General features: G+C 38.9%; 1 protein-coding gene across 1 annotated transcript in view; it reads right to left on the bottom strand.

The window, feature by feature from the left end:
• Positions 1-1,449: 1,449 nt before the first annotated feature.
• The window catches only part of LOC116049223 (transmembrane protein 65-like), a 44,780-nt gene continuing 35,402 nt past the window's right edge, over positions 1,450-10,827 (bottom strand). Inside the window, exons 7-8 of the mRNA XM_031298672.2 lie at positions 4,580-4,685; positions 1,450-3,754 (exon numbers count right to left, since the gene is read on the bottom strand). Of these exons, the coding sequence (XP_031154532.1) occupies positions 3,596-3,754; positions 4,580-4,685 (265 nt within the window). The 3' untranslated portion in view covers positions 1,450-3,595. The remainder of the gene's footprint in view (positions 3,755-4,579; positions 4,686-10,827) is intronic.

Below are 10,827 nucleotides of genomic sequence, written 5' to 3'. Positions count from 1 at the left end.
TTGAACCCATGTCATGCAGATTTGATTCCATTGCTTTCAACTTGATTTACCCTCATTGCTTAATGGAGAGAAATTACTGTATGTGCATGTCTGTGCAGCGGAGAATAGATGTGTTAAAGTTGTGTATATTTATAATGTCTAAGACTTTTGTGACTTTTATGTTTTAACTTGAGTTTGATTACCTAAAAACCTGTGCCACTTTTAGGCTATAACACCAGTCAAAGCCCAGTGGGTAAACTCAAATCCCATGATTAAACCCAAGGCCTTATTTCTTATTTCCTGCAAAGTTGATTTGAGTTTTGATGCAACAGCAGTCTTTCATTGAAAACGAGCACGCTAGAGGAAATCACCAAAGTCCCCGACTTTGTCCTCTGGGAACCATGAATGTCTGAATTAAATATCTCAACAACTATTGCCATGACATTTTGTACAAAGTGGTGGATCCACTGGCCGACAAGATTTTAACATGCAACTCCAGAATTGATAGTTTTATGGTAGTTTAAAGAAGAAGTTCTTTTGGATGATAAAAAATACACAACAGACTGTGTCAAATAAGATGGGCCATATGGTGTCCAAATACTGGACCATGTCTAAATAAAATACAAGACAGCAATGTATACTGTAGACTGAAATGTCTTTGGCTAATTACTCCTGCCTGTCCATATAAAACTTCCAAATATTCTGAAACCAAAGCAGGTCCATTCAAACACTGAAAGCAAAAAAAATTTCAAAATAAGTAAATAACAGTTTACAGCATACAACTATATCAGCAGATATAAATTAAAGTCCTTAACTCACAACCTACAACATTTCACACACCAAAAAGGCAACCCATGAAGAATAATTCAATGTGTTCTTTTTTTAAGTCATCTTTGATTTAACATAATAAAATTACACAGAATTAAAGATAAATCAACTGAGATTTTGTGAACTGTAGGTCTCTTTGCTTTCCTCCCAATGATACACATAGGTTAAGTTAGTGAATTAAGAAAAATTGCCCCCAAATTACAGTACTTTGACACAGATTATTTTTTCTTACCATGACTGACTATGCACAAAAGACAGATGACAATTCCTACTTTTACTTAAAACTATTATGATCACATTTTGCCAGTCAAGCAGTTTTCTCATCACATTATGCTTCCTGTAGGATCCACACACTGTCCAAATCTCCACACTGCATTTGCCAGTTCACATCCCAGTAGAGGGCTCTGTTACCTCTGCAAGGCTACACAAAAGAAGACAATCCTATTTTAAACTATGTATATCATTATCTGTCTAAAAAGGAAAACACAGGAGATTCCTTGTATGATTCCTTATATACCATAAAATATATATTTATATCACAGCAGTCAAAAATCTGATCTTTTGCTTTTGCATGTTAAAACTGGATTCATCACCTCCAGTGATTTGTATCCTTCAGTAATGCATACTTTTAGAACATACAAGTTTTTTTTATGATTCTTACACAATAAACATGTACAATAGGTTGTTTTATTAGCAGTGCATGCAAGGTGGAAATCGAGCAATCAGATCAAAAATCCTAACTACATAAATATGTTCAATTCTTTTCTTCATTGTTATCACTGTTTAGGATCACTGTTACCCACATAATAAATAACCAGAACAATCGTATACAGGGTGAAAGTCTTCAGAGTATGTTTCATAAGTTTAGTTATGGACTGTAACATAGAGCGATCGGTTGCAAAGTCCTTCCTGTTAAAGAATTCTGCTGGAAATATACTAACAAAAGGTGTTTTTGTGCTGACAAATATCTATTCTTAACATAGTCCTTTGAGATAACGATAATATACAGTGTGAACATACATAAATACAAGTCTGAATATTATAACAAAAATAAATACATTTGCTGCAATCCATTCAGTGACACGTGGCTGCTTCCTTTCATTTTAACTTCCAAAACAGATTCAACGCCATAAACAACAGGCTTCAGTTCTGCTGTTGAGATGAGCAACCTGTGTCGAGCAACCACGAAATCAGTGACAGCTAAATTAAGACTTGGATGGATTGTAGTATCTTATCATCCCAAATAAATCCTTTCTGCCTTCATGTTTCATGGCTGGCTGATGCTGCAGATTACTTGGTTTGAATATCAAATTAAGAACAATGATTTAGAAATATAATTATAGGGAGTAAGGGATCAATTATAGCCAGAGAAACTCAACTAGCCATTGAGGGGCTGGAACACTAAACAGGAAAAGCTTTAAAAGATTTATAACCGCAAGTGTGTGGCAGCATCAAGGTAAAAAATGAACTCAACTGAAAGAAACTTCCTCTCAATTTCACCCAGAAGAGGGCAGTAGAGAAGAGACAATATAATATAATTGTAGGTATAGAGTTTAGTTGTGCGTAAGTGTTAGAAAGCAGTCCAACTGAAAATATCCACTGGGCTTACCATGCATGGGAGAGGTGTGTTGCAGTTCACCTGCAGGTTGACGAGGAGATAAATCAAATGGTATTGGAACCAAAGAGACGGAGCAAATGGGACAGGTGGTTCAGTGTTGGCATTTCTTATCTTTCTGCCACAGCTACTCTGTCTTTTCCTCCCTCTGCCTCTCGGTGTTCATCTCCTTCCTGCTTAGAGGAAAGTAACAAACTGCTCTTTGAAAGATTTTGGTGAACTGCACCTACCTATTCCAGTATACATGTTAGACATTTGGTGCATGTTACTGCTTTGGGTGATCGTCACACCATATAATATAAAGTCACACAAACAAAAAAATAATAATCTAAAGAAGTAAAGGCGCAGCTAGCAGGTGTAACATTTAACCGCCCGACTCACACTAAAAGCAGCTGACTGGTTGTCGTTGAGTGTAAATGAGGCGGGACTTTTTAAGACTGTGACATCATCAAAAGGCAGACATGCTTGTAAAACCGAAGAATAATGTAGTTGATGTTGAAGGGTGCATGCAAAAGTGACCCTTTCCTTGGGACTTAGCTTAACACTGCTGAATCGAGCCATTGGCATGTCTCTTTGTTCAGTCTTCCTCTATTAATTATCACAATTTCTGCCAATATACAAGAAACCTTCAACGTCAAAATGCCATGTATGGTAATTTTTTTCTGAATAAGCTCTAAAAGTTTGTTGTGATATTTTAGGGAGCCCTCAAACTGTCAACTACCTTTACCTAGCTTCTACTCATGTAGAGTCAGAGGTTTATATATTCAACAGACTCCGAGCAGAGGAGAGAAAGAGGCCACTGCAGTGTGTTTTAGATGGAAAGTTTTAGATAAATGAGTTTCAGCCTGTGTCGGTCAGTCAAGACAATGTGAGGTCACGGCGCAATAGTTGGAGTAGCAGCGGTCAAATGAATCAACCATTTCTTGTTTCTTCAAGAGATGATCAGGTCCCTGTGCTTAAGTTTAAAGTCTACAATCAAATATCTAAAATCCTCTTCAGAATACCTTTGATAGTTTGACTGGGCCTTGCAAAGTAAAGTACCCGGTGATTAGACTGTAACGGGTTCAATGACATTTCCATACACTCCAGTCCATCAGACAACGGCAATCAGTCCCAGTTTAAAGTATTCTAATGGATTTCAAAAAAGTATTTGTCTCTGGCGAGATGTTATTTTCAGTTTTTGCTGTTCTCTGTTGGAGCAGGTGGTGGTTGTGTTTTCTCCTTCGCCTCCATCTGTCCTTCTTTCTTCTTCTTCTTCTCATCATCGTCCTTGAAGAAAAAAAGAGGAAACATGCCGAGGATACAGCCGATGGCAACACCAATGGCTTTGCCCTGCACAGAGGAAAATGGAAGTAAGAAAATATTACTGACAAAATCAATTTAAATAATCCACACAAAAAAGTTCAGTTCAAAAGTTCAGCTTTACAGCTCTGTCATTTCCAGTAAATAAGAGTGTTAATGAAGCTGTCCTTTTTTATTTTACTTTTGGTTTGTTTGACTAATTATCAAAACCAGTTGGGTCTAAATTCACCAATTTACAAGAAAGCTTTATCATCATTTAATTGCACAATTGTATTCACAGAGTAACTGGCCTGCAGACTGTAAGACTGAACAGGCAAAAAGTGCAAGGAAAGATTGACATTGATTTCCCATTACACTTTGATATGTATTCTATATATACACATAGTTCTAAGAAAATAAAACAGCTATTCCACAACATGTCAGGGCAATTGCCATGATCTTTCACAACCAGGAAAGAGCCTTTTAGTGCTAGATGAATCACTCAACCTTATTACAGCTAATTACATTTCACTCTTCAGCAGTCACAGCATATTAACAATCATTAAGGTCTAATTTTCTCGCACAATGAAAGAGTGTGACCCAAAAGGCCACATCCCAGAGGCTTGTGTCTCTGTTGTCACTATACAGAACTCCTGAACTGGTTTGATGTTTACGATGCATTAAACAATTTAATATCCACTCTGACTGTGGACTGATATGTTGAATGTTAATTAGTCTGATGGCTTTTGTCTTTCACGCACGCTAAAAAGTGGGACAAGCATTTAAGTCCCTGTTATTCTAAAAGAGTGACAGAGACAGTTAGAGCAGAGTCGGGGTTAAGGCTCGTGGGTTTTAGTGAGGTATGATGATACCAACCGCATGGGAGCTGACTCTGGTCTGCCACATGTCAGCCTGTTTTGGGCTTAAGTCAGGAATCTGCATTCCCAGCCGATACGCCAAGGCCTCCACATAACCTGCCAGCCTAAAGAGAGGAAGAGACAGACAGAAGAAAGAAGAAACTGAATGAATGTGAGTTACCACTGATTTGGTTATTTGAAGATCAAAAGACGTAAAAAACCAGGCTGGTTTTGTGGCTCAGATTAGTTAGCAGCAGATGTTACTGAAACAACAGTGTTTAGTTTTAACGGATGTTAAAACGTGGTTTGACTACCTACGAAGATAGAATGAACAACAACTACTGCAACTGATTAAATAAATCCATCAATCAATGCAGAGCATAGCACAACCTCTGTAAAAGACCTTATGTTGGCTTTTGACAGTGTGGTTATTTTTGATTTTGACATGAAGGCTTGTGACGGCAGTCAGATTAGTTAGCATCAAATGCTATTGCTATGACTGCTTGTTTTTTGTTTTAACACTTAAAATGTGGTGTTGTATAACCCATTTCTGAAATACATTGAAAGTTCTTTACAACCAAGTAAAATCCAGAGACTACGGTAAAGGAGGCATAGCACGATGACTGCTAAATAAATTAATTAATAAATATATTAAATAATTTTAATATTTAAATATTTATCGTTAAAAACCTTAACGATTAAGGTGCTTTGAGAAGCAGATATTGAATTATCCATCACTTTGTCAAGTGAACAATTTTGACATTTGACAAGATGGAAAGCCTGTTCAAGCAGAGCAGAGAGACATGGTGGACATAAGGTTATTAATAGCGACATGCGAATCAATTATAGACAGAAGTTAAGTCCTTGGCTCTAAGCTTCCCATTTTATTTAAATGAAGAAAAAGAAAGCAATATTATTCACATCCTGTAAACATGACCACGATGACTTATGGGAATAAAATGCATCACTAAAACAAATGTGGCACACACATTAACAGGCACATTAAAATTGTGTTCAGCCTGTAATTTATAACCAATTTGTAGATGTTTTTCTACATTATATGTCATGATCCATTAAACCACCCACGGAACAAAACTTACATAGCAAAGTAAACGACCAAAGTAATCAACAATAACGACAAAACAAAGTAAATCAGAAGATGAATGTTCCAATCTGCGCCTTGTTGATGCCATCTGTCATAAAACCAGTACGATGTCAAATATCATCTCTAATAACAGACCGAGAGAGAGAGAGAGAGAGAGAGAGAGAGAGAGAGAGAGAGAGAGAGAGAGAGAGAGAGACTCCAGTGTGTATAAATGAAAATCACTCCTCAGTGCTTTACACACAGATGACAGAACAAAGACTGCAGCAGATAAAGCATAGTGGTGATCAAATAATAATAAAAGAGTGTATGTATCATTAAAACTTATCAATCATCCAAAACTGTTTTATTTCAATTGAAAAGTTGTACGTTTTGTCTGATGTGGACCATGAATAGCCATGTAGATACGTTCTGTGTAATTGATTAATACTGAGGGCCACAATTTATTTTCTGTACTCTATAAGTAGATATCCAACTATTACACAAATCTATTAAAATACAGAATAAATCAGTTTGTATTCCTTATGAATAGATTTTAGTTTGGGGGAAACTTCTTCCAACACCTGCGTCCATAAAGCTAGACATCGGCCTGATATCTTGAAGAGCTTTTGTGCAAACAACCAGAAATGGGTCCAAAAGTGAACTACAGAAATTTTATAATTTACCTAAAGAGCAGAGAGAGTGAGAACATTGTCAATACTTCCCTCACTGGGGATAAAAGTCACATGTTTTATATTAACATGAACAATAATTTGGGCAATAAAGGAAAAAAAACAAGAAGACTAAAAATGTGTCATAGATAACAAAGAAAAAAAGTATAATGCAAAGATGTAACAGTCCAAGTGAAGCTGGTGATTAAAAAACAGCTAATGTTAAGGGTCTCATTTTGTGTAGATTGCAACATCTACTATAAGAAACTGGTAAAGCTCTTGTTTGTCTCTCAGTTCCAATTATTTCAGAGCTATAGAGTAGTTGTAGTAGTAGTAAATTGGCTTTATGGTGTAAATGGTGATCTCTGTGGTCAACGCTGGCTGGACCTGATAAATCTGTGGCCCTGTATTTAGTCCTGCCCACACAAACACAAACACACACACACACACACACTGACACATTTTGCCCAGTATCTCTACACTGAAGTACTACCCTGCCCCACGTTTGGTATATGTCAGTCAGTTAGTTAGTTACAGTAGTTCATTTGATAACACACAGTCTTGTTTAAGGAAATCATTTTGTATAATATCAACTGAAATATTTAAAAAAAAGTGTTAGATTCTGACACAGGGCCCATTTATAAGACACGGCCTCAAGTTTCAATTGTGCTTTAGTGCTGCGTATTGCCAAACAAATTTGTAATTAGAGATGATCTTGGAATAAGATCATACTAGCCGCGATGCCAAATCGGGCCAGTGGTATAAAGTGAAGGCGACAATGGCCCCTTCCCTACTTCTTTCCGCCCTTCCGTGGACCACACCCATCTTCATCTTGATCTTAACTACAAAAGTTTTGTGACTGCATCTTGTACAGTTGTGATGCTATCGCAGTGACAAAAATCTAGCCACAGACAGACCAACATATAAACACCTCTTCTAGCAAAGTACTCAAAATTGCCTCCGTGGTAGTTCCCACTACAGTACATTTTACCATGATGACACACACAAACTCACAAGGTGAAAACAATACCAGCATTGCTTTTGCGCCAGGTTCATTTTTTCACCCGGGGCCTTTGGGGCCTCAGAGCATCTGGGGCCCGAGGCACCTGCCCACTTAACACAGTAATAGTGTTATGACCAAAATAACAACTGAAACTGAAAGTTTTTGGAGAGCTGCTGTACCTTACTTTCCAGTCTGAGAAAAAAATATAGAGCAGGTCAAGCAGCTCTAGTGTGAGAAATGAAATTCAGGCTAATATTTTGACCCAGGTCTGGTTCAGTCACTGGCACTAATGGAACTTCAGTTCACTGCACACACAAATAAGCTGCAGCTGGAGCTGTCGAGTCAGGGGAGTGATAAGTAGCAAGTTGCTTATTTGAGAGAAAGATGAGGAGACAAGGAGAGGAAGCCAGTGTGTGCGTGTGTGTGTGTGTGTGTGTGTGTGTGTGTGTGTGTGTGTGTGCATTAAGCTGCATGTGTGTGTGCCTGACAGCAATAGCCTTTCATCACAGTAGAGCAGAAATAGGTTTTTAAGAGAGACCTTTTTCAGTTTCTCTCATTACAGATGATGAACTATTGAACTAATTATCCAAACGGCTCCTGAGGACAATAATTACACAACAGACAATCATGATATATAGACATATAATAGAACTATGATTCTATGATATGCAAACTCATCAATCCAAAATACTGACACTCAGTCATACAATTTCTTTAAATTTTTCAGGTGCATATCTTGATGGAACAATAATACAGACACTCCTGCCATTGAGTCAAATCCTGCCTAAATATTGCACACATTTGCAACAGCAGAAGGCAAAAGAAATAAAGAATGCATCAGAAAATAGGAAACCTGTGCGGGCAATAACAAACGTGTGTTCTGCCGCGTTGGATTTTGATAGTTAAAAGGGCACAGCCGCTCTCATATGGTTAGTGTTATCACTGTTTTATGCAGAGAGCAGTGGTGTCATTGGCAGGGATGTAAGTCCAAATGAAGGCGAAAGATGAACTATAAGAAACAAAAATCTTAAAATGATAAATGAGCTACAGTTAATTAATGGTAAATATGGTATGTTTCCAAAAGGGTGGTTAGATTAATGGGGTGGGTTATAGAAATCCTCCTTCGACAGGATTATGGATTAACACTGAATCCCTTCTGGTCTGTAAAGGCTCTGACACACCAACCCGACGGCCGACCTTTGGCAGAAAGGCAGTTGGACTGACTGCCTCCCCGAGTTGGTCAAAAAAGTGCCTCGGAACACACAGAAGCGATGCCGAGTTGAGTGTACGTTCTGCGCGTGCGTGAGACGTAATACGTCTCCATAACAGCAGGCGGTGCAAATCTGTATTGTCGCCCCAAAAAATTAAAACCGGCAGCTGATTGGACAAACGCGTCACGTGGGTCTGGCATCATGGCGGCTCGTTCGGAATACGATCTCGTATTTTACAAAAATAGTTCACCGAAACGTGTTTCTGAAAACATTTAAAGCGAGAAATAGGCCATGCAGTTGCTGAATCTGTCTTCATTTCAGATCGACAAAATCAGTTTACAAGATTTTCAACATGTCAAATCGGCCCAAATGAAGGCCGACGGCTCCTCCGACTGATGATGGTACGGAACACATCGAACAGACTCGACTGTGCTTTACTGGCTGCTTTGTCTGCCCCAGATAGCTACTAATGCCTTATGTCCACAAGGAACACGACAACAGTAGCTGAGACTAAGCTGTGCAGGAGGAGCATCTGTAACAACTGGCTGAACGGTCAGAATGACTCATGAGCTAAATTATGGGCTTCAACGAGGGTGAGATGGTTTTTCTACATCTGTCAAAACACACACACACACACACGCACGGAGGAAAATCTTACAAATGCACCCAAGCATGAACCCCTACAGATTGGTCACTACAGGCACCAACACCCCCCCCCACACACACACACACACACACACACACACACACAGGAAATTGTATACAAGAGCAGGGAGTCAGAGTCAGAGCATCAGAGCTCAGTCCCTGTCTTTTAGTTGAGGAAGACAGACGTTGAGTGGAGGATTTACAAACAATCATTGCAATGTATAATCACTACAGTATTGACAAAAGAGACTCCAGAGGCCCAGGCTGAAGCAGCAGCTACATCTACAGTATTTGTACTGTTTGACTACATGACTGAGAAAAATCACACTTAGCAGAGAAGCTGGTGCATTTTGACTTTGACTGGCTGATGTTAGGAATGAGCTGGCTAATGTATACATGACTCCTGTTTCACATCCTCTCCTACTAGTCCTCCCTGCACTTACCACTGTGTTTCCTGTCTCTATCCATCAACTCTTATTACAGATGCACAAATTACATTTAATTATCTATAACAAATTTAAAAGAGTCACTGTTTGAAAGTCAAGACATATATTTATATTATTAGGGGTCTAAGCCCGAGTCTCGAAGAACCGGCAGTAGCAAAGCTACGCCGTTCGCACAGCAGGGCTGTGGAACCCTATTGTTTTTCTAAGGATTATTTTCTATTACTCTTCTCCGCCTAAATCTCCCGCTACAGCCTAAACCGTACATGGTGGGGGGGGGGAGATTTGGACCAGGACTGGTCCAAAATCTGGTCCAAATCTCCCCAAATCTCCGCAAGGACCTCAGGAGCAACAACTGACCCACTTGCACTATAGCAGAAAAAACGCGTTTAGCCCTAAACTCCCACACCATACACTGGACATTCAAAAACCCTGGATGTTCCCTGGATCCAACTGAATCGCCTGATATAGGCCACCCCCATTTCCGCCTAGACTTTTGTGTGAAAAATCTCAATTTATCAAAAACCTACTTTTTTTTTTTTTTTTTTTTACACTCACTTTACACTCTATCAAAAGAATGTTTATAGAATAAAAATTGCGCATATTACGCACGAACAAATTTGTGTAGCTAACTATGAAAACACTAACTTTGCCATATCTCGGCCAAAATAAATGCTATCAACGCAAAACTTTAGATTCTTGTTTGCCATGACCCTCTGGAGGTGCCCCTCACATTTGGCCACTAGGTGGTGCTACAAGTACAAAAAGTTTATATCTCATGAACAGTGCATCCAATTTTTACGAAATTTGGAGGGTACCATCTAGGGCCACTCCTGAGGCCACCCCTACAGTGGGGTACTGATTGGTCAAAGTGGGCATGGCCTATGGTATGTTATTACACATGTGGACCACTAGGTGGTGCTATAATGACGTCAAACGTGTTTTTGCCTATACTCCCACATTACACATTAATATATACATCCACGTGTTCCTTGAATCAAGCTGAATCACATGATATAGGCCAGGCAAGTTGTTTCGTAATTTCGCGCAATGCTACTTTTTTGAACTCGTCCTAGGTCGTACGACCGATCTGCACGAAACCTGGTACATAGCATCTCCAGACGGACCTGACCAAAACGTATTTTAAAAAATTTGCTACGTTAAATTATGCACATTTGACAACCAAACAAATTTTCCTAACTAGCTAACACAC

The sequence above is a fragment of the Sander lucioperca genome, chromosome 10 (assembly GCF_008315115.2).
Source record: "Sander lucioperca isolate FBNREF2018 chromosome 10, SLUC_FBN_1.2, whole genome shotgun sequence".
NCBI classification, from domain to species: domain Eukaryota; kingdom Metazoa; phylum Chordata; class Actinopteri; order Perciformes; family Percidae; genus Sander; species Sander lucioperca.
This window is presented reverse-complemented; position numbering and strand designations above follow the sequence as displayed.